The sequence below is a fragment of the Eubalaena glacialis genome, chromosome 19 (genome assembly GCF_028564815.1).
Source record: "Eubalaena glacialis isolate mEubGla1 chromosome 19, mEubGla1.1.hap2.+ XY, whole genome shotgun sequence".
NCBI lineage: Eukaryota > Metazoa > Chordata > Mammalia > Artiodactyla > Balaenidae > Eubalaena > Eubalaena glacialis.
In genome coordinates this window covers 55106703-55134600 of record NC_083734.1, presented here as the reverse complement: position 1 = coordinate 55134600, position 27898 = coordinate 55106703, and the positions used below count along the sequence as shown (strand labels likewise).

The 27898-nt window shown below is 53.4% G+C and overlaps 1 protein-coding gene across 3 annotated transcripts in view; it reads left to right on the top strand.

The window, feature by feature from the left end:
- The window catches only part of SEPTIN9 (septin 9), a 165336-nt gene that overhangs the window by 15465 nt on the left and 121973 nt on the right, over positions 1–27898 (top strand). The window contains exon 2 of one of the 3 annotated variants that reach the window (XM_061176277.1): positions 577–633. The exons of 1 other annotated variant lie outside the window; for it this stretch is intronic. In XM_061176277.1, the coding sequence (XP_061032260.1) occupies positions 577–633 (57 nt within the window). Of the gene's footprint in view, positions 1–576; positions 634–9747; positions 9855–27898 lie in introns of those variants that run through there. One more of the 3 variants, XM_061176279.1, reaches the window with a different exon arrangement.

The window sequence follows — 27898 nt, the reverse complement described above, 5'->3', positions numbered from 1 at the left end:
CTGGGGGGCGGGGGAGAGAACAGCTTGTCCTCCATGCTCCCCAATCCAGCCCGGCTTCTTCCATGTTACAGACCCTGGGACAGGGAAACCCCAATTCCCAACAAGGTAGATGCAGGTTATACCAGGGCTGGCCCGTGCCTGACCTGTGCCAGCACCTCTCCATCGCGCAGACAGTCCCGGCAGCCCAGCACGCAGGAGCCAAGCCCAGGTTTTGGAGTTTGAGGGACTTGTCTTTATTCTGGGCTCAACTCCTCATAGCTGTGTGGCTTCAGACAAGTGACTCAACCCCGCTGAGACTTGGCTGTCTTATCTGCAAAATGGAATACTGAGGGTTAGGTGGGAGAACGTGTGTAAAGGCTTTGACCCTGTGCCTGGCGCGCATCCGGACGGCGGTGGCTGTTAACTGCAGGTGGCTGCCGGGGCCAGGCGTTACCTGGGAGGACTGGGGCCTCTGGCCCCACAAGGGACGGGTTTCTGGTTCTGGAGCCCCTGGCAGGAGCGGAGGTGAGAATACGCCCAGTGTTAACCTTCCCCCAGTGGCCTTGGGTGACCTTTGCCCTCTGCCCCTGTCTTTAGGAGTCGCGCGGACCTCCAGCGGCCGTCTCCGGAAGCTTGGCGACCCGACTGGCCCGGGTAAGTGGCTAGGTCAGCCTTGGCCCCCTTGGTTTGTCTGGGGCAGGAGTTACTGCTCACATGCTCCGAAGAGAGTCTCCCAACCACGGCCTGGCCTGGGTGGGCAGGGGGTGGAGGGGGTGTGGAGCTCCGCCTCTCAACCTTGGTGCTTCGGGGGCGGGGTCTGTGCGGCTTCTCCCCACCGGCCGGCTCCGGCCTCCCAGACCCCGGAGTGGCCAGCATGGGAGCCTGCCTTGTGTCTTTGTTGTCACGTCCAGCGGCCAGGCCCAGGGGCTGTGCCTGATCCGTGGTCTCTTGTCAGAGGACATTGGGGCCCAGAGGTGAAGGGCCTCGCCTCCCCTAGGAGGTGGGAGAAGTGTGTTGAGGACCTGCTGGGTGTCAGACCCCAGGCTGGACCGGCAGAGGGACATAACGGCGACGTAGCAGCTGTTCTACAGGAGGGGATGTGCCCACCCGGAGCCCACGCCCCACCTTCTAGACCAACCCTGTCCAGTAGAACTTTCTGTGTCAGTGGAAGTGTTCCCCATCTGCATCGTCCAGTACGTTAGCGACTGTCCACACGTGACTACTGAGCACCTGAAGTATACATTGTCAGTTATTTATTCATTCATTTGCATAGAATTGTTTAACTAATTTATTTTTTATTAATTCCCACTTAATATCTACTTGTGGCTAGTGGTTATGAAATTAGACAATCCGAGCCCATGCTGGCTCTCTGGGACCCCAGAATTCTGAACCCGAATGCCCCTGGGGGCCAGCCCAACCTCTCTCCAAGTCTGTCCTCCAGAGGCAACCCCCGCCAGTGGGCTGGGCACCCTCAGGCCTGTGTGGTGGCCGATGGCGGCTCTTTGCTGGGAGTGGCGGGGTGGGGGGCACGTGAGGTGACATGTGATGTGCAGGCTGGACGTCCACATGAATGTGTAGGAGGCCCTTGCGGTACAGGACGGGCCGGGTGTGGGAAGGGAAGGGTGACGCCGGCTGGAGGCCTTGGGGTGGTGAGTGATTCACGTCCGTGGTTAAGCGAGAGCTCCGCCCCCTGCAGACACGTTGGGCTGCTAACCACTGGACTTCCCGGCTGCTGCTCTGTTCCTGGAAGCCTTTCTCGGAGCCCCTGGCCTCTGCCGCTGTCTGCCTCTCCGTGTCCCTCCCTTTCAGCCGCTGGGCTGCGTCTCCGGGCCCCTCGGCGTGATGGGCTGGGGGAGACGCCTGCACTCCAGGAATGAGGTCTCAGGAGGCCGGCGCCCGGGGCTGCAAGAATGCAGCCTCCCTCTGGCCATTACTTCCCTGTGCTCAGAGAGGCCAGTTCTGTGCCATCAGCACTTGGCAGCCATGACCACGGCTCTGCTTGGAAGCCTAAGGCATAATTTGCCCAAGCTCAAAGCTGTGATCTGGGTTTCGCATGGGACCGCCTGCTGACACACGAAACCCACTCTCTGGGGGCCTCTGCGGGCTCCGGCCCAGACACCCCTCCTCATCTTCCTGCCTCCCTTTTCCAACCCCTGCCTCCCTGCGGCCAAGACCTTGGTCCAGGCAGGCTTCTTTCCTGGACCCCCAGTCCCTCTGACCTCACAGAATGCCCCCATTCGGAGCCGCCGTCCCCCTCCCTTCCTCCCAGCCTGACCTCTGTCCCGTCCTCTGCCTGAGCTCCTTTGTCTGGACCCTGCACCCCGTCTCCTCCCCAGAAGGCCAAGGGCCCTCGTCGTGGTGTTTCCTCCTTTATTTCAGGTTTTCACGAGGCTGGGTTTGGGACTGGGCCAGAGATGGCCGTTTCTGCCATGAGCCACAGTCTGTCAGCTCAGACTACACCCACGGTCACCCTTTGACCAGCTCACTCACTTTCTGGCCTTTTTTTTTTTTCCCCCCCAAAAATAGAATTGTTAGACATATAAAAAAATGTGAAGATATAATAAGATACCTGTACACCCAGCATCCCGCTTAAGAAATAAGGTGTTACAGGTGCAGCCCAAGAGCTTGGGTGACCCTGTTCCGGCCGAGGTGAGCAGCCGTCTGAATTTAGAACTGCTCGCTGCTGGGTGTGTCTGTACCGCGTGCTGTGTGTCTGCAGACGACACGCCGTCTGCTCCTGACCCCGACAGCATCGCATCATGTGTCCGAGGGGAGTCAGCTGCTGCCCTTTGCTTTTTCACGAGATGGGACGACTGAGATGTATCCACGCAGCTCCGTGTAGCTTAGTTCATTTGCTCTGACCGCGGGCAGGCGGGGGTTCCTCTGTGTAGGGGGGGCAGAGTTTTCGCCCCCTCGGCCTGTTGCTGGAGGCCCATGGAAGCTTTCCTCTCTTACAGACACTGCTGGACCCACTGTCATGGGTCCCGGGCCTGTGTGTGTTCCCCTGGGCAGATTGCCTGGGCTCTGGGACGCTTGCCCTGGGCCCTCCCAAGTGGCCTTCCTCTTTGCTCTCTCACCCTCACCCCCTTTCTGTGCTATGAGCAGCCACCCTGGGCGCTGCTGGCCGACCTTTGCCCTGGTTCCCACGGCACTCATGGCATTTCCCCTGCATCTGCTTCCTCACCTCCTTGCTGCCCTGCCCAGCCCAGCCCATCTGTCCCCTGGCTGGGATCCCTGGGGCCTTCTCCTTCTGCCCTGACATCTGGTGTGTGGCCGGGTCCCGCTTTACGTCCTTCAAGTACCTCTGGGGGTGGTGGCCTGAGCCCCAGTGCCACCCTCATCCCTTGAGTGGTGGGTTCAACAGTGCCGAACCGCACCCCCGCCACCAATTCATATTCACTCAGAACCTCAGAAAGTGACTTTATTTGGACATAGGGCTTTTACAGGTTAGTTAAAGGCCTGGAGATGAGGTCATACTGGGTTAGGGTGGCCCTAAATCCAATGGCTGGGGTCCTTATAAGAAGAGAGACACAGAGGAGGCCACGTGAGGACAGAGGCAGAGATTGGAGTTTTGCAGCCACGTGCCACGGGATGCCTGGGGCCACCAGAAGCCAGAGAGGCAAGGAGGGATTTCCCCCAGAGCCTCTGGAGGGACCACGGCCCTGCTGACACCTTGATTTTGAACTTCTGCCTCTAGAACTGTGAGAAAATGGATTTCTTGTTATTTGAAGCCCCCCTGTTTGTGGTGATTTGTTACAGTAGCCGCAGGAAGCTAGGGCCCCTTCCCTCTGTGATCGACACCCCACCCACGCAAGGAGCTCCCTGGTACGCTGCTGTCTGGGCTGTGTCCCTGCCCTTACAGGGGGGGCCCAACGTGAGGCCCTGGCGGGTGTCCCCGTGTCCCCCTTCCCCACCCCCGCCTTCGGTCCCGGCTCACACACCCCTTCCTTAGGGAGGGGCCCTGCTCGAGGCCCGGCTAGGGCCCCACCCCAGTGTCCTGTCACTCAGCTGTACCTATTGTCATCCCCGTAGACAGTAGGCGCCGGAGGAGGGCTAGGGCCCCTCCAGCTCGTTGCCCACCCTTTCTCCAGGGCAGCACAGAAGAGCCGCTCGCCCTGTCACTGAGGGAGGGAAGGGAGTGTCCTTTGTGGAGGAGCTGGTCCGCCAGAAGGAAGAGGAAGAGGAAGAGGCCACCAGAGTTTTGGCCGCTGTGCACCTGACACCCGGGCCCCCGCAGGCATCCCCAGCTGTTACTCCTCCCCCCCCACAACACCCCCCTTCCTCCACTCCTCTCATGTTTCAGCCTCGCCATCCACCCAGGCGCTCAAGCGACAAGTCTCAGTGTCGTCCTTGACCTCTGCCCCACCCCAGCCCCCCCAGGTCAACAGGTGGCCAAGGTCTTGTTGACTCACCATCCCCCCAGATGGCCCTTGGACGGGCCACCCGTGATCTCGGCCGTGTCTCGGTCAGGCCTCTGTGTCTCCCCTCACCCCCACCCTTTCTCCCCACCAGAGGCTCCTCCTCCGTGTCCAGTGGGTGTTTGGGGGGCTTTACTCAGTCCCGCCGGTGTGCCTGGGCCTGGGTGATAGGCTCCACCCACGGGATTCTTTAAAACAGCCCTGGTTGTGGTCCTCTGACTAAAAGAACTCTTGCTTCCCTTCTCCTCATAGGATAAACGGTAAACCCAGCATGAGGCTTCCCTCCCCTGTCTAGCCTCTCACCCCTGCTCTCCCCTCCCTGCTCGGAGGGGTCACAGCTCTGGAAGCCATTCTCTTTCCAGGGTAATATGACCCAGCCTGTCAATCCCGTTAGCAGGTGGGTGGCGGGGATTCCTCTATCCTTCCCACCCCGTAGGGCTGGGTGCTCTTATGGCACATGGCAGGCAGCCAGTAAATATTGTTGAATTGAACTTGATAGGAGAAGCTGGGGGGGATTGGCCAAAAAACAAGTTTAAAATAAAAATATCAGTCTTCTTTTGCCTTGGTTGAGAAGTAGATTTTCTCTTTGTTTGCCTTCTGGGGAAGGAATTTATGGAGAACTCCATGTCTCCAGGGAGGACGAGGAGGAGAGGCAGATGGGTCCAACAGGGCAGCCAGTAGGCACAGTGGCTATTTACATTTAAGTTATTTATTTAACACAAATTAAAAACTCAGTTCCTCCGTAGCACTGGCCCCACTGTGGGCTCTCAGCAGCCACACATGGCTGCCATATTGAACGCGGCAGATACACGGCATTTACATCAACGCAGAAAGTTCTGTTGGGCAGGACTGGTCTGGATTAGTCTACACACTGGATCTTCAGATTCATTGTTCATCCAGAGAGCCTTTATTGGGTGCCACTGAGCAGACAGAATGTTGGGATCCCAGTGGGAAGTGAAAGACACCAGCTCTTCGGGGAGTTTTCGTGTATTCTGGAGAGTTTAAACACAGGGGCCTTGGGGCAGACTCTGTCAAGGACCCTGGTCTCCATGCCCCTGGATCCTCCTTGCTCTGTGCAGGCAGCTGGGGACCTTTAGGAATAAAGCGCCAGCTCCCAGCTCCGGCAGGGCTGCAGCCAAGGATTGATGGCTGAGCGTGAGGGCCGTTAGCGGTGGAATTTGGCCCTGTCTGGGCTGCCTCTCTCCATTGTCTAGATTTCCTTCCACACTGACCTGGAAGAACTCCCAAAGCAACAGGCCGGCCCAGGCTGTTTGCACCAGTAAACCCTGCAGCAGTCCCCAGGGCAGAGAGTAGCTGGATTGTATTTATTTAGGAACAGCCGAAACTTGAGGCGCAATAAAAAGTGGAGAGAAGATTCCGGAGAGGAATGCAGCAGGCCCCGGGCCCGGAATTCGTCTTGCTCTGGAAGGCTGCTGGCGGCCAGACTGGGGCCGGCCCTGGAGGGTCTCGGCCGGCTGCCCGCTTTGCTGGCAGGTACAGTAGCAGTGACTGCAGGAGGGTCAGCGGGAGGGGGTCTGGGGGATGGAGCTTCTTTATTTTTAACTCAGGGAAGCAAACTCTGTGGTTGAATCTGGGGATGAGCAGGAAATGAACGGAAAAGTCTTTTTTTTAAAGTGAGAGGTTGGCATCCCCTATAGCTTGGAGCTAATTATGGAGGATTCGCAAGTACCTGAATGAGGGGAGGGGGAGGGGGAGAGGTGGCAGAGAATCTGAGCCCAAAGCCTCAGAAAGTGTTTTCAGCTGAATCCCTCTTCCCCCGCCTCCTCACAGGCCCCTCCCCAGAATGTATCCCAGGAACAAGGCTGTGCCCCTCTTGTTAACCCCTTCCTGAGGCCCCCGCTGCCTGTGTCAGATTCACCTGGAGCGCTTGCCCCCTTTCCGCATGGCTGTGCCAGCTCAGGCCTCCTGGCTTGTGATGGGAGTTCAGGGGTCACTGGGATTGCCTCTTTTGTGTCCCCTCCCAACCAGGTGCTGGGGTGTGCACACGCACTTCGTGGAAAGGGGCATAACAGTGTCTTTAAAGATAAAGCAGGCCTCCCTCTTCCTCCTTACCGTGCACTGGGCCCCTCGCTGGTGATGGTGACATCAGAAAGAAGGTGGCTGGGAGTATGCAGATCACTGTGGGGGTCAAGGGTAGAGATACTGCCTTTAGAACTGTCTGGAAGGGGCTGCTGGGCAACGGTCCCCATCCCAGGACGTGGGCAGGCTCCGGTGGCTGGGAGCTGGGGCTTGCTGGCTGGCACAAGCAGAGTTCCCCAGAACTGTGGCCCCGGGGGCGGGTCCTGCCTCCCCAGGGCATACGGCGGCGTTGGTCAGTTTGGGGATGTGCTGAGTTCACAAGCCAGCCCCCTCACTGGGGCTGCTCACTGGTTTACTATGCTAATATGCTTGGTGAAATCAAAGACCAGGACAAAGTTTTTCATAACCACAGAGCCCTGTCGTGTTCTGCTAGAAGGAGAAGCCACGTGGGGAGCCCTGACCTGGCCAGTTGCCCCGAGTGGCTGGTGCTGAGGCCAGGACTCAGTGAGCAGTGGGGATCGGCCGCCCCCTTCTCCCACTGCCTGGCCTCACCCCACCTCTGCGCCTGGCCTCTTCGCGGCTCATGACTAACACGGCCCCGTCGGAGCCAATCGGTGCTGCCAGGTTTTCGGTTTCAAATTATCCCCCGCTCGGGCCAGCATGCTTGGAGTTTTAGGCATGGTTGGGGAATGGACACTGAGCCAGACTATGCCAGGGAAAAACCGAGGGTCAAGCTGTGCTCAGCAGCTGCACCAGCCGCAGCGACAAAATCCACAGCGTGTGCAGCCGGCACCTGAAGCAGGTGGTCAGGATGGCTGAGGCCACGGCTGGGCTCCTCGTCCTGGTCCAGCCGTCCCCCCAGCTGGCCCGGTCTGCCGCCTCATGGGGCCTTCCTGGGCCTGCTCACCGCAGCGGGAATTGGTGTCGAAGAGTGCCCTGTGGCAATAAAGGGGTTTCTTTTTTCATACGTCTTCTGTAGTTTCTAAATCTAATACAATGAACATATAGTACGTTTATAATCAGAGAAAAACAATAAGGAATATTTTTTTCAAAATCAGAAAGGAGATTAAACAAATCAAAAAACCTCCAAGATTCCCACTGTTCTAACTTAACTGTTGGTGGTTGGCTTAATGTAATGTGTTAGAATGAAATATAATCACCAGAAAACATCGTACAGGGAGCCCTGGCTCTTAAATCTGTCTGTGGTGTCTGTTTGAGTGTCCTGTGGCTGATGTAACAAATTACCACAAACTTGGGGGCTTAAATCAACAGAAATTTATTCTCTCACAGTTCTGGAGGCCGGAAGTCTGAAATCCAAGTCTCGGCAGGGCCGGGCTCCTGGGGAGCGCTAGGGGAGAAGCTGTTCCCTGCGGGCTGCCAGGCTTCCTGGGCTTGTGGCCGCATCACTCCACTCTTCAAGGCCAGCCTCTTCACATCTCTCTCCGCTCCGTCTGTACATCCCCTTCTCTCTCTGTCTCTCTCTCTCTGTCAGATCTCCCTCTGCCCCCCTCTATGTGAGTACACGTGATGGCATTTAGGACCCTCCCAACCCCCTGATTCAGGATAATCTCCCGTCTCAAGATCCTTCACTTAATCCCACCTGCAACGACTTTTTCTCCAAATAAGGTCCCGTTTACAGGATCCAGGGATTAGGGTGTGAGATCTTTGGGGCCATTGTTCAGCCTACCACAGTGTCCACCTTCCGTCACTGTGCAGGCGGCCACCTTTGGAGCTGTCCTCCAGACTCTGCTGGGGGTGGGGTGTTGCTATTTGGTGTCTCCCAGAAGGTGTCACCCCCCCAACCCCCAAGAATGCCCTTGCTACCTAGGAGACTGCATTTGGGGTCCTGCCCTGGGCAAGAGGGGATGGGGACTTTGTGACATCCAGCAGAGAAGTGTGCATGGCCCTCTTGTGTTGACATGTGGCTCATGTGGCCCTGTAGGGCAGGACTGTAAACTCAGAGGTCACCTGGAGGAGGGGCTGGCAGATAATGAAAATGAGTGACGGGGCCATGGGGACCACAGCAATCCAGAAAACGCGGTTTCATCTAAAGAGGGTAGCACTCTTCAAGGCAGCCCCTTGGGCCAGGCAGGAAGGCTCATTCCTTGTGGCTATATGCCCTCCCTTTTCCGAGAGAAGAGGAAAATCTGGAGTTCTCGGTGAAATTGCCCGTTTTCAGCATTGGCACGAATGCACATTTTCTTTAGACAGGGTCAGTTAGACATACAAAACCTGCTTCTGTGTCTTGGGCAGAGGGCTGCCAGTCTGAACCCTTGTGGTGAACGAAGCTTAAAGGGCAGAGGGGGTGCCCCCCAGCCCTCGCTCTGACCACGTGCTGTCCCCCTCCACCCCCGAGTTGCCAGCTGAGCAGTCCCGGGACCCCAGGTGAATAGCAGGGAGCAGTGCTGGGCCCCCAGCCCGGCCAGGCCCCGTGTCCCCTCCCAGAGAGGCGCTGAGTCTGGGGAAATCGGTGGTGAGAAGCTGCGCTCCCTCCCAGGGGACAGCTGGAGACTCACTGACTCATGAGTGAGTGGTAGGACTCTTCCAGGAAGTCTCCATCCCGCGCTCCCCTCTCGGCAGGGGTGGGACGGCCAGCTGCCTCTGTCTCCGCAGGCGGACGGGACACCGGGGCGTCTGCAGGGGTGACTTCTCCGGGCTCATCCCCAGCAGGTGTTCCTGAACCTTCCCTCGGCCCCTGCCTGGGGCGCGACTGCCCCTCCTTCCGGCCGGGTCAGGGTGGGAGTGAAGGGCCGGCAGAGGTGGAGGGAAGGGAAGGCGGGCAGGCAGGAACCAGGATTTTCAAACGCTCCAACCAAAGGAAATCGCAGCATCGCGGGCCGGGGGAAATGAAAGACTCTGGAAGTCTCCAGGAATTTGATTCTGTGAGCTGGTTTCCAAGAGGCTAAGTTAAGCTTCTCCAAGTGGATATTAAAAAGGAGCAGCGAGAGGAGCCCGGGCGGAGGGACTGGAGGGGGTGGAGAGAAGGCACCGGAAGCTGCCGCACGCCGCACCTCTGGAGCCACCGCACAAAGCCCCGCCGGCCGGTCCTCGGCCCGGAGGACCCTGGGGACCGCAGGAGCCTTTCAAGGCCCACGTCCGGCCCTTGCTCCCGCCTCTTCTTTTATTTCTCTCCTTCGCTGCCTTTCCCCTCCCGATTCCAAGAGACAATGCTACTTCAGTTTGGAGCACAAACATATGATCAGCACATGGAAATGTGGTAATTTGGATGCATTCGTGATTGCAACAGATTGAAGAAATTAGACCAGACAAAGAGTGTTTTTGGAGGAGGAGGAGAGGAGGCAGAAAGAGGGAGGGCGACGGGGTGAGAAAGGGGAGGACGCCTCTGGAAAGGGGGACGCCGGGACTCCCGCCTGCTGCTAAATATATCCGTAGTGATGGAGAGAGACCGGATCACAGGTAGGCAAGTGGCCCTCCTCCCCCCGCTGCCCCTTCCCCTTAACTCACAACTTTCTTTATGCTTCGGGAAATAAGCACCCGAGGGTCACTTTGACTCATTTTTGTGGACATACTTCTTTTCCTCTTGACTGTTCTGAGGTCCTGGGACGTAATGTTCCAAAAGTGAAGCTTCGCTAAGTTGGGCTTTTATTTAAACTCGGCTCTCCGTCCCCTCACTATTTCTCTTTCATTTCCCAATGTGCCACTTTTGCATCTTAAGACGGCCGTGAATGCTGAGACTGTGGGCGCCGAAGTCTGGGAAAGGGTGGGGGTCCTGCTTCTGGCGCTGGGGTCCGGGGTGGTGGCACCGGGATGCCGATTGTGGTTTGTTTGTCCACTGTGTGGTTTGTTTGTTCGCTGCCAGCCAAAGTCCGTCTTCAAGGCCGCCTTGGTCTCCTCCCTGAAATAGCATTTCGGTGCCTTCCCGGGAGTTGATTACAGGGCCGGGAACTCCCGGTGCCCAGACAAGATGTGCAAATACGTGTGTGTGTGTGTGTGTGTGCGTGTGCGCGTATGCACACGTACAGCGGAGAGAGCTTATTCTATTCTGCCGGAAGCTTGGGGGAGTTGACCAAGGTGACTCCCACTTGGAGGTGCTGGTGTCATTCGGGTCCTGTACTCACCTGGGCACCGTGGACAGAGAGGGGGTAGCGATGATCATCCACGGTTGGATGGGATGATTTAGGACAGAAAGATCGGAGCTGTGGGCTCTGCTCAGATTCTGGGGCAGAATCACTGATCAGAACATCAGAATGTCACGTTGGGGCAAGGAGTGAGGGCAGATGGCTGGTCCTTGGGCTGGAGGGACCTTCCAGGTCCCTGGATCGGTCCCCGCACCCTGTGTGGGATCCAGGCCAAGTGGGTCACTTTGGAGTGGGCTCAGACCCATCGGAGCAAGAACCAAGCAGTGGAGAGAAAAGAGGCCGCCCCTCCTAAGTCACCCCGGTTAGAAGCCCCTCTTTCTCGGGCTTGGTGTCCTGTGTCAGCATCTGACATCATCACGAATAATTCCCATTCATTACGGGGCCTGCTGCTTAACGGCACACCCCTCAAGCCAGGTGCTGGGGTACACTGTGCAGGCCTGAGACGTCCTGGGACATCAGCCTCTGGGCTTCAGGTGCTCCAAGATGACCCCTGGGTCAAAGTGAGGAGAAGAATGTCGCTCCTTGAGTGCCACTGGCTTGGTCTGTTGTTTGCCGCTGTGTGCGTTGCAGGGGGGGCTCCCCAAGAGGCCAGAGGGAAGGAAGGCGCATGTCAGTGGCTCCTCTGAAGATAGCCCCTTGCCTGCTGCTCCAGGGCAGATCAGATCCCAATGTGATGTCAGGGCTGATGGGGCAGCCACCGGCAGGGGAGCAGCTGGCGGGGTGCGTGTGTGCGTGTGCACATCTGTGCTGCAGGGCACACAAACGGGCACTGCAACTGACCACAGGAGGTGGGGCAGCCACGGAGACTGGCGGAAGGCACGGCTGGTGGAACCGCATCTCATGTGTGTTTGAGCTCAGTGACGCGGGCCAGCTGGGGTGCACGGGGCGCGAGCCAGGGCGCCCTGCTCTCCGGCTGGCAAGGGCTGCAGGCTGTGGGACCAGGGAGGATGGTTACTCCATTGGCCTGGCTGCCAGGGGCCTCCGGCCCAGCCTTTATTTAACAGATGACCAAGCCAAGGCCCAGCTGGGTGACCAGCAGGGGACCAGAGAGCCAGGGCACAGAGGCTGGGAGGGGGTCCTTGGGGAATCAGAAGCGGTGGCAGCGTCTTGGAACCTCCTGGGCTAAGCAAACTTGAGGAGCTTTTCATGAACTGAACGAACAGTCCGCTTTGTGCCTTTATAACAGTGTCGAGCACCACGCCCTCCGCCGAGGACAGCACAACGAGAGGTGAAGTAGGGACCTTCTCCCAGGATGTGCCTGAGGAAAAATTGGTGCTTTCTGTGAAATCCTCATTTGGATGCATTTTCATTAAAAAATACTTACTTCTTTCAAAGCTCGGTTAGAAACTGGTTCCAGAAGAGAGAAGTCCCCAAGCTGTCTCCCCATGTTTCTCAAACCTGGTTAGACCTTGACCTTGGTCTTTACTTGTAACTCAGAGCTGAAGCAGTCCCTGGGGAAGCGAATTCCACCCCGTCCCAGCTGGGACCTCAAGCAAGTCTCGCTCTGCAGCCCTGGGCTCAGTTTCCCAACCTGTAAAGGGAGGGAGTTGGATCAGCACAGCCCCGAGGCCACGTCCCCACAGCCAGTGGGCTTCTGAGCCTGTTCTGGGGACCCCCGCCGGCTGCGGGCCTGCTTCTCAAGGGCACTGCCCTTTTGTGACACCGTAAGACAGTTGTGGCCGCCTCAGTCCGCACCGGGCGGAGGTGGGGCTGGGGGCCAGGATGCCGAGCGTGTGTGGACGGGGGCCTGTCTGGCCAGACGCCCCACCCGCCAGTTTCCAGAAGTGGCTGTCACAGCCACTGGGCTGGCATTCAAGGCGTGTCTGGCTGACTCTTGGCTGCTGCCCAGCAGCTGTCCAGGAGGGGCTGGTGAGGAGGGGGCTTGGGGCAGGTGAGGGCGGCCTCAGGAGACCTCAGATCTCCCTCCTCCGTCTCTCGCGAGCACCTAGCTCCCACCTGGTTTGGGACGTGGGCCCTGGGTCCTCTTCTGCAGTCAGGCAGCCTCCAGCCCTCTCGAGGCTGCGGCCTTGCCCTGGGAAGATGCCGGAGGGCTCGTCAGTAGGGCGGGGATGAGTCACGGAGCAGTGACTGGCCGCTGAGACACAGGCCGCTCCTTCCAGCCAAGGGTCGGCCTTTTTTCCTTGTTCTGGACTGGCTTTGTGGCTTTTACAAATCAAGCAGTTTTATCTTGTTCCAAGTGCTTGTGTTGCAGCAGGGAGACTCTCCAGGAAGGGAACTTTCCACTGGGGGGCCGTGACTTAGCTCAGCTGGGCCTCGGGGAGGGTGGGAAGGGCCACGCGGTGAGTTGTCTGCAGAGAATGTGGACGTTTCTCTGCTCGGTCAGGAAGGTTGGCGCGGGGGCCTGGAAGGGCCGGGCTGCGCTGCACCCGGGAGGAGAGAGCTGGCACTCTGCTCGGGGGCGTCCTGTGTCACGGTCATGGGGAGGGCAGGGAGCTGGACAGCCCCCACCATGGGAGGCTTGCCTCTGTCCTCACTCTGCTCTACGCTCTTGTCTCTGGGTCCCCGGGCATTTCATACTCTTGGCCTGGACGGACGCTGCGGTCATCAGCTTCCTGGACCCTCTTTGCCAGAGCTTCACTCTCCTCGTCTCCAAGATGAGAAGCTTGGCCCGAGGCCCTCCTGGCCCTCTTCCTCTTCCACCTCTGACTGACGAGGGCCTTGTTTCCTGGCGCTGCTGTAACCAAGTACCACCGCTTGGGGAGCTTACAACGGCAGCAGTTGGTCCTCTCCCAGCTCTGGAGGCCAGAAGTCCAAATTCAGGGTGTCCGAGGCTTGGTTCCTTCAGGAGGCCCTGAAGGAGGAGCATCCTTTCCAGGCCTCTCTCCTGGCTTCTGGCAGCAGCCGGCACTCCTTGGCATCCTTGGCTGGTGGAGGCCTCTCTCCAGTCTCTGCCTCTGTTGTCACACAGCCTTCTTCTGTGTCTCAAATCTCCCTCTGCTTCTCTCTTATAAGGACACTTGTTCCTGGATTTAGAGCCCACTCAGATAATCCAGGACGACTAAAATTCTAGAACCTTATCCTAATGACATCTGTAAGACGCTTTTTCCAAATAGGTCCACATCCACAGATTCCAGGTGAACATGAATTTCGGGGGGGGGGGCACCATTCAACCCACTCCAGTCCCCATGCATCCTGGATGCACAGGATGATTCCATGTCCCAAGATCACTTGCCGTCCCCCACTCTGGCCACTAGCCTTTGCCATTGGGTCCCCTACCCCTGGTGAGGTGTGGGAAGCTCAGCCCCATGAGAACTGCAGGAGCCTGCCCACCCCCCTTCCAGGCACCTTCTCGCTGGAGTTGCCTTGTGTTCCCCGCTGGTGGGGGTGAGGCCTGGGGCAGGCCCTGGGGACAGAGTGGACCTAGGATGGAGGGCTTTGGTACCTGGGTCAGCCTGCCCGATAAGGGCACCTTTGCCTGGTGCCTTGTAATTTTTTTCCTTTGAGCTCCAAATTGGTCTGTCCAAAACTTTTCCTGATTAGAGGATTTATTTCTATGTAAAGTCCTACTAAGGAATGGCATGACAATCACATTGTTATGCATTAAAGAACCGCCTTCAATAACATCATAGTGTGAGATTGGGACTGTCCTGAGCCACTCGTGAGTGGTCACTGCAGCCGTTCTGTACTACAAGGACCTGGGGTGCCTGGGGCTCTGGACTCTTTTTTAAAAAATTGTGGTAAAATGTACACAACATAAAATGTACCTTTTTTAAAAAAAAATTTTATTGGAGTATAGTTGATTTACAATGTTGTATTAGTTTCAGGTGTACAGCAAAGTGAATCAGTTATATATATACACATATCCACTCTTTTTGAGATTCTTTTCCCGTATAGGCCATTACAGAGCACTGAGTAGAGTTCCCTGTGCTATACAGTAGGTCCTTATTAGTTATCTATTTTATGTATAGTAGTGTGTATATGTCAATCCCAATCTCCTAATTTATCCTTTCCCCCGTTTCCCTCCCCCCTGGTAACCATAAGTTTGTTTTCTACATCTGTGACTCTATTTCTGTTTTGTAAATAAGTTCATTTGTCCTATTTTTTTAGATTCCACATATAAGCGATATCATATGATATAAAATGTACCTTTTCTATAATTTTTAGGTGTACAGTTCAGTGGCATTAAGTGCGTTCACATCGTTGTGCAACCATCCATCCATCTCCGGAACTTTTTCATCTTCCCAAAGTGAAACTCCATTAAACACTACCTCCTCTTTCCCCCCTCTGACCCGACCCTGGCAAACACCCTTCTGCTTTCTGTCTCTATGAATTTGACTATTCCAGTTTCCTCATATATGTGGAATCATGCAAATTTGTCTTTTTTGTGACTGGCTTATTTCACTTAATGACTTCATGGTTCCTCCATGTTGTAGCAGGTGTCAGAGTCTCCTCCTGTTTAAGGCAGAATAATATTCCATTATATGATAGACCACATTTTGTTTATCTGTTGATCTATGGGTAGACATTTGGGTTGTTTCCACCTTTTGGCTATTATGAAAATTGCTGCCATAAACATGTATGTATAGGTATTTGCTTGAGTCCTTGCTTTCAAATATTTTGGGTATATGCCCAGAAGCAGAATTGCTGGACCATATGGTAATTCTATGTTTAATTTTGGGGGGAACCACCGTACTGCTTGTCACTGCAACTATACCATTTTACATTCCCACCAGCAGTGCCCATGGGTTCTAATTTCTCCACATCCTCCTCAACACATGTTATTTTCTGTTATTTTTTTAAATATATATATAACAGCCGTTCTAATAAGTGTGAGGTGGTATCTCATTGCAGTTTTGATTTACGTTTCCCTAATGATTAGTGATGTTGATCATCTTCCCATGTGCCTGTTGGCATCTATATGTCTTCTTTGGAGAAATGTCTATTCAAGTCCTTTGTCAATTTTTAAATTGGGTTTTTGTGTGTGTGTGTGATTGAGTTGTAGAAGTTTTTTTAAACATATTCTGGATATTAATTCCTCATCAGACATATGATTTGTAAGTATTTTCTCCCATTCCGTGTGTTTCCTTTTCATTCTGTTGAGAGTCTCCTTTGATGCACAAAAGTTTTTCACTTTGATGAAGCTCAATTTATCTATTTTTTCTTTTAGTGCCTGTGCTTTTAGTGTCACACCCAACGTCACAAAGCTTTTCCCCTATGTTTCTTTCTAAGAGTTTTACAGTTTTAGCTCTTGCATTTAGGCCTTTGATCCATTTTGAGTTAATTTTTGTACATGGTGTGAGACTAGGCTCCAAGTTCTCGTCCTGGGCTCTTGATTTTTTTTTTTTTTCCACACCCAGGCTGGCTTCACTGGGTGGGGTGGCAGGAAGTGGGGAAATCCTGGGTTGGGCTGGCCTTGACCATCCCCTCAGGCTGACCAGGGAGCCTCAGCTCCGGCCCTGGACATGGCTGGACATGTGCTCTGCCTGGGGCAGCCCAGGCCTGTGTCCTTCTGGACTGACGAGGAGGCCAGCCTGGGGTCTGCTGGGGTCCACTCTCAGGTGGGCCTCCTATTCTCAGTGGGTTCACTGCCCGGCCTGTGTGTGAGACTGGCTGTCTGTGTGTCAGTGTCTGTTGGTCTGTCCCCATGCTCCATCTCAGGAAGCCTCCTCCAGCCCCATTCTCCCTCTTTGCTTCTGCGATCCCAGACTCCGTCTGCCTCCTGCTCGGAGCTGGTCATCCCCATTGTCTCCCTTCCCATCCGGGCACAAACCTCTGTCCGGAAGCTACCACCTAAACCGCCTTGCCCAAAGTCCCCTGGACCACCGTCCCGCCTTCACCGCCCTCATGTCAATTCTGCTCCCCTTGGGCCGGGCGCGGGGTGGGGGTGGAACCCAACGGAGAAACTGGGGAGATTTCCTCTTAACCAGAGGCCCATGTTTGGAGACTGTTTTGGGCCCCAGGCCTCGTATGAACTCAGGACAGATAGCAACGCAGATTTCAGCTCCTGGAGACCCCTCTCTGCCTGCGGGCTTGGGACCTGCCTTAGATCTTCTGATCTTCCCTCCCTCTTTTTTTTTTTTCTTTTCTTTCTTTCTTTTTTCTTTTTAAGGTATGTACGTATGTATGTATTTATTTATTTTTGGCGGCGTTGGGTCTTCGTTGCTGCGAGCGGGGGCTACTCTTCGTTGCGGTGCGCGGGCTTCTCATTGCGGTGGCTTCTCTTGTTGCGGAGCATGGGCTCTAGGCGCGCGGGCTTCAGTAGTTGCTGTGCGTGGGCTCAGTAGTTGTGGCGCACGGGCTTAGTTGCTCCACAGCATGTGGGATCTTCCCGGACCAGAGCTCGAACCTGTGTCCCCTGCATTGGCAGGCGGATTCTTAACTACTGCGCCACCAGGGAAGTTCCTTTTTTTTTTTAGCAAATGAGGAAACTGACTTGAGCAAAGCTGAATAAACAAAGCAACACACCCCTTGGAAATTAGCAAAGAGGCACCAGCTCTGAAACTTTTCTATGAAAAGTTGAAAATGCTTTTGGGCTGGGCCTGTCTGCTGGAGCAGGTGGGTGTGAAGAGCTGCCCAGCTCTGCGTGGCAGGAGCCCACACGCCCAGAGGCCGTTCCTCTGCATGGTCCCGATTCTCCCTCCCGCCAGCGAGTGTGAACAATCAGTGACCTCTATCTCTGTCCTCCGCTTTGAGTTCACCTCAGGTCATGATGTCTCCAGGTGGCTGTTCGCAGGACCACTAGACACCTGTCATCCCAGTTATCTGGCAAATATTTATTGAGGTCGTACTACGTGCAGCCATGTCCTAGGTTCTTGACCTACAGTGAGGAGCCAGTCCCTGCTCCTTTGAGGCTGGCAGTCTGAACTAGATGTCAGACAGCTAACCAATAAACACATCAATTGATGACTTTAGATGAAGAAACAAAGAACAGGTGATGTGATGTGATTGTTAGTAGGTGTGTGTGTATGTGGGTGTGTATTAATGGACACCTTCCTTGAGGGGGTGACATTGAGCTGAAACTTATGTGGCCAGAAGGACCTGACAGGTCAAGATCCAGAGGAAGGACATTCAGGCAAAGGGAACAGCGAGTGCAAAGGCCCTGAGGTTAGAACATCACGGAGGTGCAAGTGGCTGGACTGCATTGTTGGAGGAGAGGGGCAAGTCTGAGACCAGCAAGATGGGCGGGGCCAGGTCATGCCAGGCCTCGGAGGCCCTGGTGAGGGTTCGTTTCTTTCCTCGGTGTGATGGGTGGAGAAAGTGGCAGGACCTGAGTGCCCCGTGGCTGCTGAGACTCACCTGTAGCAGGCAGGGAGGAGAAGCAGGGGAGCCTGGAGGGGTGGCCATCACCGTCACTCTATGCAGTTGGAGAGGGAGGACCTCTGATTGCTGGGTGGACCCTGGTGGTTGAAGAGGCCTCTGGACACCCTGACGTGTTGGCCAGCCTTGCCCAGCCCTGCCCAGTCCTGCCCCGCGGGCTGCTATCTTTAGGAGGGAGTGCTTGCGGCCTCTGAGCGCAGAGGCTGTGGTTTGGTGCATGCTTGGCCGAGGGTGGGGTGGCCTGAGTCCTGGGAAGGTGACCCGAGGAGCGGACGGCCTCAGGGGAAGCATGATTCTGGACCTCCTCGCTTTGTATCTCCTGGGTCCTGACTCTCTGGCAGGGATATCACACATGCCTGCTCATGCCCCCACGTGGGGTGGTGGCCAGTGTGTCTGAGGACACCGTCCCATCCCACCGGTCCCTCTGAGCCTCAGGTTTCTCCCCAGCTCTGGGCTCCTGACTCTGGGGGAGGCATGGAAGTACGGAATGTTTTCCAGGGCATCCCACTGGCACTCAGAGCTGGGGTGAGTCAGTAGCCGAGGCCCGGGGATTCTGGCCTGGTGCCCGGTTCCTGGGGCAGGAGAAGCGAGGCGGCCAGGCAGGCAGGGCTGGGGGCTGAGCCTGTGTGATCTTGGGCTGCGGCTCCTCCCCCTCCCCCCGCTCTGTCCCAGCCCCAGGTCCCACTGGGGCTCCCTTTGTGCCTCCTCCACTCGCTGGCCTCTGCGTCCCTTCTCTCCCCTCTGGGGCCAACCCTCTCCTCTGGCCCAGACTGGCCCTCCCGGCTGCTCTCTTCTCTGGCCCAGACTGGCCCTCCCAGCTGCTCTCCCTACCTCCTGCCTCTTCGCCTTCAGACCCTCCGCTGCTCCCCCGGGGTCCACTGTGTCCCCTCCGTGTCCCGTGCCACCCACGGAGGCAGGTGCAGGGAAGTTCGGGACGCACGCGCTGTTTGAGTGCCCGTGTGTGCCGAGCATCTTCCTCTCCCGCTCCGGCCGCTCCCTCGAGCCTGTGGCCCCTCCGCACAGAGCCTGGCCCTGTCCCGCATCCAGAGCTGGTGCAGCAGGAAGGAGCTGCTCAGGGAGCCCGGGCACCTGGCCTGCTCTGCTGGCTGCAGCCTCCAGGGCTCGGGTGTCAGAGAAGAGGTGGTTCTGGGGAGGTGTGACTGTGACGTGGCTCATGGGTCAGGGGACCGACCCTCCCCTCCCGCTGGAGTGGCCTGAGATGCTGCTCCTCCAGCCCCTGTTTCCAGGGCATCTTGAAGTTGGCCCTTGGGCAGCCTGTCCCGGATTCTCCCTCTGGCCTTTCCTGGCACTGTTTCTGCTCACCTGGAGAAGGCTGGGTGGGACTTGGGGACAAAGGAGATCCAAGAGCCTCTCTGACAGGACACCCCACCCCACAGAGGGAACGTTTTGGTCAAAGCCCCAAGAGCCCTGCTTGCTACTCAGACAGCAAGATGCTCAACCACCTGCGGGGCATCTGGTGGGGGCAGTACAGGTGTGACTGTCAGCACAGGGACTCAGTGCACAGCCCAAGGCCTCCCTTTCCGTGGCTCTGCTCAGGCCCGTGTCCTTCTCTGGCCCTGTTGCCCCTGATGTCCACACTGGGCAGCCCTCAGTCTGGACTTTGTCCCCCATCATCCGCCCAGCTCAGCTCTGGCCAGCTTGTCCCTCCCCCGGGGCCCAGGTTTCTTCTCCAGGTGGCGTATTCCATCCCAGGATGTAGGGCCCTCAGCCATGCCCGCCCTGGGAGATGTCGGTATATTGTTATCTGATAATAACTAAAGAACTATAGCTTTAGAATGACTGTCTTCCATGTTTTTCCAAGTTCAAGGGTCTTTAGAGTGTCCTAATCCTGATGTCGCCGTGTCCGAGGGAGAGGGAAGGGGCTGGAGGTGATTGCGGGCTGGGGGCTTGTTCACCACCTGGAGAGGGTGGTCTTGGGCTGTGCCTCTGTGACGTGTGTTTGGGGGGGCATATCTCCAGGAATGCCCCGTAGCCCTCGCCACCCCCCAGCTTGTAGAGAGCAGCTGGGAGCGGAAGGGGAGCATGCATCCCTCTGAGGAGGTGTGGACAGAGGGGCCCGGGTTCTGGAGACGTGCATCCTCCATGCATCTCACCTGCAGATTTACTGCAGCTGGGGCCTGGCTGAGCCTTGGAAGGGAGCGAGGGGACCGCGGTGAAGCCGAACCCCGAAAGGGGCAGGAATTCAGGTGCAGGAAGCCTTTCTTCCAGGAGGTGGCGGTGCAGGCCCTCAAGAGCCCAGTGCCTGCTGGGTTTTCATTTTCGCTGAATTTGTGGGAGGAGGCTGCCCAGGTGTTATTTCCACTCACTGCGTCTGCTGCAGCGACGGAAGTGGCAGGTGGGGAGCACGGGAAATAGGTGAGGACGGCACCTCCCCTGGCACCGGGGCTAGAGCGCTGCAGACCTCGCCCGGGGTGGTCCTAAACCGGGCCAAGCCAGTGAGGTTTGAGAGCTCGGGGCTTCGGGGAGGGGGTCTCCTGCCACCTCTTCTTTCTTCCCTATTTCTGGTTGATATATCTCAGTCTCTTTTAAAATTTCCCAACTTTTTACTATGAAAACTTTCAAACACACAGGAAAGATCACGGTGTGAACACTCCCATGCCCACCACCTTGATTCTGCGGTGCACATTCTGCTGTCTGCTTCCTCACACACCCCTCCCTCTAGCCACCAACACTCCGTGTGGTTGTTTCAGATGCGTTTCAAAATCAGTTGCTGGCATCAGTCTACATTACCCCGTAAACACTTCAGCTCGCCTCTCCCTAACCAGAGGCCAGTATTTGTTTATGGTTCTTTTTCTTTCTTTGAGGTAAGATGTATGTAACCCTGAAACGCACAGATCTTAAGGGTACCGCTCTCTGTATCCCGGCTCCTATCAGAGTGTAGCATATCACCGTCACCCCCGCATGCCCTTTCCCGGTCGGTGTCTGCCTCCACTGCCCCGGGAGCAACCAGATTTCTGATTTTTTTCTACTATAAATGAATTTTGCCAGTTTGACTACGTATATATTTTTCAGATGTACCCGTGTTGCCACAGGTAACAGTAGTTGTTCCATGATTGCTGTACAGTGTTCATTGCATGAACTGTCTCTGGGTTTTTTTTTTTTAGCCCTTTTGTTCATGGGCCCCTGCCTGTTTCCATTTTGGGGGTCTCATGAATAAAGATTCTTGTACAAGGTTTTGTGGACATATGCTTCCGTTTCTCTTGTGTAGATACCAAGGAGTAGAATTGTTGAGCCAGAGGATAGGTATCTGTTTAGATTTGTCAGAAACTGCTAGCTCTTTTCTCCAAGTGACTGTATCATTTTATACTCCCACCAGCAACGTCTGAGCGTTCTGGATGCCCTGCATCCCCACCAACGTTCGGTGCTGTCTCTTTCATAATGTAGTCACTCTGGTGGGTGTGTGGCGATCTCATTCTGGCTTCAATTTGCATTTGTCTGATGACTCATGCTGTTGAACACATTTTCATGTTCTTATTGGCTTTTTGTATATTTTCCTTTGCGAAATGTCTTTTCAAATCTGTTGCCCATTTTATTTTATTTTATTTTTTTAAAATCCCTTGCAGCTCTGACAATCTTATTCCTTTTTTAAAAACTAACTAATTAATTAATTTATGGCTGAGTTGGGTCTTCGTTGCTGCACGCGGGCTTTCTCTAGTTGCGGCGAGCGGGGACTACTCTTCGTTGCGGTGCACGGGCTTCTCATTGCGGTGGCTTCTCTTGTTGCGGAGCACCGGCTCTAGGCACGCGGGCTTCAGTAGTTGTGGCTCGCGGGCTCTAGAGCGCAGGCTCAGTAGTTGTGGTGCACGGACTTAGTTGCTCCCGTGGCATGTGGGATCTTCCCGGACCAGGGCTCAAACCCGTGTCCCCTGCATTGGCAGGTGGATTCTTAACCACTGCACCACCAGGGAAACCCTGTTGCCCGTTGTAAAATTGGGTTGTTTGACTTGTTCTTATTCTTTCTGGATACTGGTCTTTTGTTAGATACATGAATTGCAAATATTTTTTCCCAGTCTGTGGCTTGCCTACTCTTTTCTTAATGATATAGCTTTTGGTGAGCAAAAGTTTGTAATTTTAATTTTGACTAAGTTTAATTTAACAAAGTCTTTCTTTGTGGTTACCACTTTTTGTGTTCTTTGTAAGAAAGCTTCGCTTACCCCCAAGTGGCGAAGATATTTTCAATGATTTCTTCTAGAAGCTTTACAGTTAGAGCTTTTATGTTGGGTTTAGAAACCACCTTGAATTAATTTTTCTGTATGGTATGATGTAGGGGGTTAAGGTCCATTTTGTTGTTGTTTTATCTGTATGGACATCCAGTTGTTCTAGAACCATTTATTGAAAAGACATTCTTACCCCATTAAATTGCCTTGGCACCGTTGTTGAAAATCAATTAATTTTGTATATGTGGTTCTATTTCAGGACTCTTGTGTTTTATTAGTGTTTTGTCTATTCTTTTGCCAGTACCACACTAACTTGATTAATGTGGCTTTATAATAAGCTTTGAAATAAGATCTCCTAATATATCCAAAACATTGCTTTGGGTATTCTTGGTCCTTTGAATTTCCTTATAAATTTTAGAAATAGAGTATCAACTTCTACAAAAATGCCATGTGAATTTTGATTGAGATTGCATTGAATCTATAGGTCAATTTAGGGAGAATTGGCATTTTAATAACATTGAGTCTTCTAGTCTTAGAAACACGGTATGTCTCCATTTTTTAAGTTTTTTTTTGTATTTCTCTAATCTCTACAGAATTATGTTGTTCTGTAGTTTTCAGTGAAAAGATCTTCATGTCAATAGTTAAATTTATTTCTAACTGTTTTTGGTGCTATTGTAAATTGAATATATATTTTAAATTTCATTTTCAATTGTTTGCTGCTAGTATATAAAAATTATATAAAAATACAGTGGATTTTTGTGTATAAATCTTATATCCCATGACCTTGTCCAATTCATTTGTCTAGCACTTGTTTTGTAGATGTTTTATGATTTACTAAGTAAACAACCATGTTGTCTGAAAATAGGCAGTTTTACTTCTTTCTTTCTGATCTTGATGCCTTTATTTTTCATGCCTTATTTCACAAGCTAGAACTGCCAGTACAATGTTGAATAGAAGTGGTGCATGGGGCTTCCCTGGTGGCACAGTGGTTGAGAATCTGCCTGCCAATGCAGGGGACACGGGTTCGAGCCCTGGTCTGGGAGGATCCCACATGCCGCGGAGCAACTAGGCCCGTGAGCCACAATTACTGAGCCTGCGCGTCTGGAGCCTGTGCTCTGCAACAAGAGAGGCCGCAATAGCTAGAGGCCCGCGCACCGCGATGAAGAGTGGCCCCCACTTGCCGCAACTACAGAAAGCCCTCGCACAGAAACGAAGACCCAACAAAGCCATAAATAAATAAATAATTAATTAATTAAAAAAAAAAAAAAAGTGGTGCATGGACATCCTTGCCTTATGCTAGAAAGTATCATGTTAAATATAGGTTTTCCATATATGCCTTTTGTCAAACTGAGGATATTCCCTTCTATCCCTAATTTTCCAGAGTTTTTAATAAGAATGGGTGTTGACTTTTGTAAATACTTTTTCTATATCTATTGAAATGATCACTTTTTTCTTTATTCTATTAATAAGATGAATTACGATTGACTTTTTTTTTTTTTCGCTGCGCCGCACAGCATGAGGGATCCTAGTTCCCCAACCAGTGATCGAACCCGTGCCCCCTGCAGTGGACGCACAGGGTCTTAACCCCTGGACCGCCAGGGAAGTCCCACAATGATTGACTTTTGAATATTACACCAGGAAATAAGTCCAGGAAACTCAGTATATCTATTGAGCTTCCTTTTTATATATTGCTGGATTTGATTTGCCTAGTTTTTTGTTAAGGATTTTGCGTGTGTGTGTGTAGATTCATGAGGGATATTGGTGTGGTATTTTCTGTTAGTTTGTTTTGATATTGTCTTGGTCAGGGTTATTTTGGCCTCAAGGTGATCAAAGTGTTCCTTCCTATCTATTTTCTGTAAAAGTTTGCATAAGATTGGTGTTATTTCCTTCCTTAAATGTTTGATAGAAGTCACCAAGGAAGCCATCTTTCCCTAGAGTTTTCTTCTTGGAAAGTTTTTTTTTAAGTTACAAAATTAATTTAAAAATGTGTATTAGGGAATTCCCTGGCGGTCCGGTGTTTAGGACTTGGTGTCTTCACTGCCGAGGGCCCAGGTTCAATCCCTGGTAGGCGAGCTAAGATCCTGCAAGCTGCACAGCGCAGCCAAAAAAAAAATGTATTAAATATATTAAATAAATATTTAATTAAATATATTAAATATAATTTAAATATACATTTATTTAATATATAGAGAGAGCCATTCAAGTTTTTTACTTCCTCTTGTATCAATTTTGGTAAGTTGTATTTTGAAGGAATTTGTCTGTTTCATGTAAGTTGTTGAATTTATTCATATAAAGTTGTTCATAATATTTATTATCATTTTAATATCTATAGGATCTTAGGGATAACCCTTCATTCCTAATATTGGTAATTTATATTATTCATTTCTTTTCCTCTCTCTCTTATCAGTCTTGCTATGAGTTTGTTGATCTGTTGATCTTTTTAAAGAACCAACTTTTGGCTTTATTTTGCTTCTATTTTCCATTTCCTTGATTTCTGCTCTTACCTTCATTACTTCCTTCCTTCTACTTACTTGGTGTATCAGTCGGGGCCCAGGCAGGAAACAGAAACCACACCAGTAATTTGAACAGCAAAGTGAAATATAAAGAATTATTAACTGGTAAAAGGTGTTTAACTACTGCAAGGGTGAAAGAGGACTCTGAGGAACATAGAAACAGCAAAGACGAGAAATAACTACTTTAGAAGAAATCGTAGGGGAAAGCTTTGGAACATTGCATTTGGCAGTGACTTCTTTTTTTCTTTTTTCTTTTTCTTTCTTTCTTTCTTTCTTATTTATTTTTGGCTGCGTTGGGTCTTCGTTGCTGCACATGGGCTTTCTCTAGTTGCGGCGAGCAGGGGCTACTCTTCGTTGCGGTGCGCGGGCTTCTCATTGTTGTGGCTTCTCTTGTTGTGGAGCGCGGGCTCTAGGCACGTAGGCTTCAGTAGTTGTGGCACGCAGACTCAGTAGTTGTGGCTCGCGGGCTCTAGAGCGCAGGTTCAGTAGTTGTGGCGCACGGGCTTAGCTGCTCCGCGGCATATGGGATCTTCCCGGACCAGGGCTCAAACCCGTGTCCCCTGCACTGGCAGGCGGATTCTTAACCACTGCGCCACCAGGGAAGTCCCTGGCAGTGATTTCTTGTATACGACACTGAAAAGCACAGGTAACAAAATAAAAAATAGGTAAATTGAGCTTCATCAAAATTAAAAACTTCTGTGACTCCAAGATGGCTATCAACAGAATGCAAAGGCTACCCGCAGAATGGGAGAAAATATTTGCAAATCATATATCTGATAAGGAATTCATATCCAGAATATATTAAAAACTTCTACAACTCAATTACAAAAAACCAAACAACCCAATTGAAAAAATGGCAAAGAGCCTCAACAGACATTTCTCCAAAGAAGACATACAGATGCAACAGGCACATGGGAAGATGCTCAACATCACTAATCATTAGGGAAACGCAAATCAAAACTGCAATGAGATACCACCTCACACTCATTAGAATGGCTGTTATATAAAAACAAAAACAAAAACAAAAAGAAACCCAGAAAGTAACACATGTTGTGGAGAATGTGGCGAAATTGGAAACCTTGGGCGCCGCTGGTGGGAATGTCGAATGGTGCAGCCTCTATGGAAAACAGTTTGGTGGTTCCTCAGAAAATTAAACGTAGAATTACCACATGATCCAGTGATTCCCCTTCCAGTTATATACCCAAAAGAACGGAGAGCAGGATCCGGAGCAGATGCATGTGACAGTAGTCACCAGGGGCTGGGGGAACGGGAGGGGGAGTTAGTGTTTAATGGGGACAGAGCTTCAGTTGGGAAGATGACAAAGTCCTGGAGACGGATGGTGATGGCTGCACAACAATGTGAATGTATTAATGCCACTGAAATGTACACCTGAAAATTGTTAAAATGGTACCTTTTATGTTATGGATATTTTACCGCACACACAAAAGAAGCAGCTACTCCCTCCGGGGCTGAGGGAAGGTACATGAGAAGAAATGAGGAACTCGGGGTGTCATCCCCGCCTTGCTTCACCTTGGGCTCGGGCCTTGTTGGAGAGTCTGTGGCTGCCACAGACACCTGCGGCCTGCTGGTGGCAAAAAAAGTTCTTGCCGGAGGGTGTGGGTGGAGTTGGTCTCTAGCAGCAGCTTACTGGGTGGCTGAGAAACTTCTGGAGGGGGTGCGCAGGTTGGAGCTGGTGCACAGGAAGTGTACTGGGACCAGGTGTCCCAGTGTTGGCCAGGTGCGGGGGCACTGGGGGGGATAAGGCTGGTCCACGGGAAGGGCACTGCTGGCTGCTAACTCCGCGGCAGTTGTGCCAGAGGCCGAACAAGGCCCGGGACCAGGAAGAGAAGCCCCTTCCTCCGCTCGGCAGAGAAAGCCTCCTCTCTGCTCCCCCAGCGCCGTGCGCGTGCGCGTGGTGCAGAGGAAATGGTTCACAGCCAAGTGCAAGGGTGGCGGTCAGAGCAGGCGGCCCAGGGATTGAAGGAGCCCGGAGGAGGAAACAGGGTGGGGTGGGAACAGGAGACGCAGCAGAAACTGGGGAAACGCCTTTCACACCTAGAAGGACCGATGGAGGTTGCCGGGATGCTCAAGACAGATCTTCAAATTCCTGATGTCCGGTCTTGTTTCCCAAGCCCAGAGATCCTTCGAGGCGAAAGGAAAGGAAGGCCTTCCCTCTGGGGGGGTGGGGGGTGTGTGCGTGCGTGTGTGTGTGTGTGTGTGTGCGCGCGCACACGTGTATGTGCCCATTTTCCATCTTCCTGACACCAGAAATAATTTCCGTGAGCTTCTCCACCCTTCCCCAGGCTGCATGTGGAGGGGGACACACACACACACACACACACACACGTGCGTGCATGCACACACGTGCACTCACACACACACACACGTACAGGGAGCGCTCCTGCGCGTTGTACCTAGGCCTGACAGGAAACTGGACTCTGGGAAACTTCAGCCCCACCTTTGGCACAAAATCATGTTTTTTGTTGCTGTTCATTCAAAGGAACAGAAAGTGGGGTGGGTGGGGACAGTTTATGTTCAGAAGAGGAGATTTTGCCAGAAGTGTCCGGTGCAGTTGAGGGCTTGTCCTGGCGTTGTGTGCCCCAGCTCTGGGGGGCTCAGGAGACCCACCTGTGCCCCAGGGAGTCTCTCAAGGTCGGGAGGGTCCACACTCCAGGTCGGCCCTTGTCCTGGGGTCCTGGGCCAAAATCACCTGGCCCAGAGCCCCCCAAGCTGGCTGATGAAGTCACCTGGGAAACCTGCTAAAATGCAGGTTCTGGGCCTGCCCCCGGGCCCCAGGATAAGATGGGGTGAGGGAGGGGCACTGGGCTGCCCAGAGTGAGCCGGATGAGGGGCACCAGGATGGCGGGAGACCCCCGGCAGCAGGTGCTCGGTGAGTGGCTGGGCTGCCTTTACTGGGGATGTGGGAAAATCCACGGATACTTGCTGACCGGAACTCGGGGTGAATGGCCGCTTGATCTTGCCAGTGAGACAGGATGACGGATGAAGACTTTGGCTGCAGGGGTTGAGGGGCGCGGGACACGGTGCCAACTGAGCCACCCTTGCTCAGGCCCTAGATCGGTACTGTGGCTGCCATAACAAATGACCACAATCCAGGGACTCAAAAAACCGAAATCAGGGTTGATTCCTTCGGGAGGCTCAGAGGGAGAATCCTTTCCATGCCTCTTCCTAGCTCCTGGTGGCTGCTGGTTCTCCTTGACCCGGGGCCACATCACTATAGTCTCTGCCTCTGTCACCACATGGCCTTCTCCCCTGTGTGTCTCTGGGTCCAAATCACCCGCTCCTTTCTCTTATAAAGAGACCAGGTACTGGATTTAGGGCCCCACCCTAACTCGAGGTGCCCTTATCTTGATCACATCTGCAAAGACCTGATT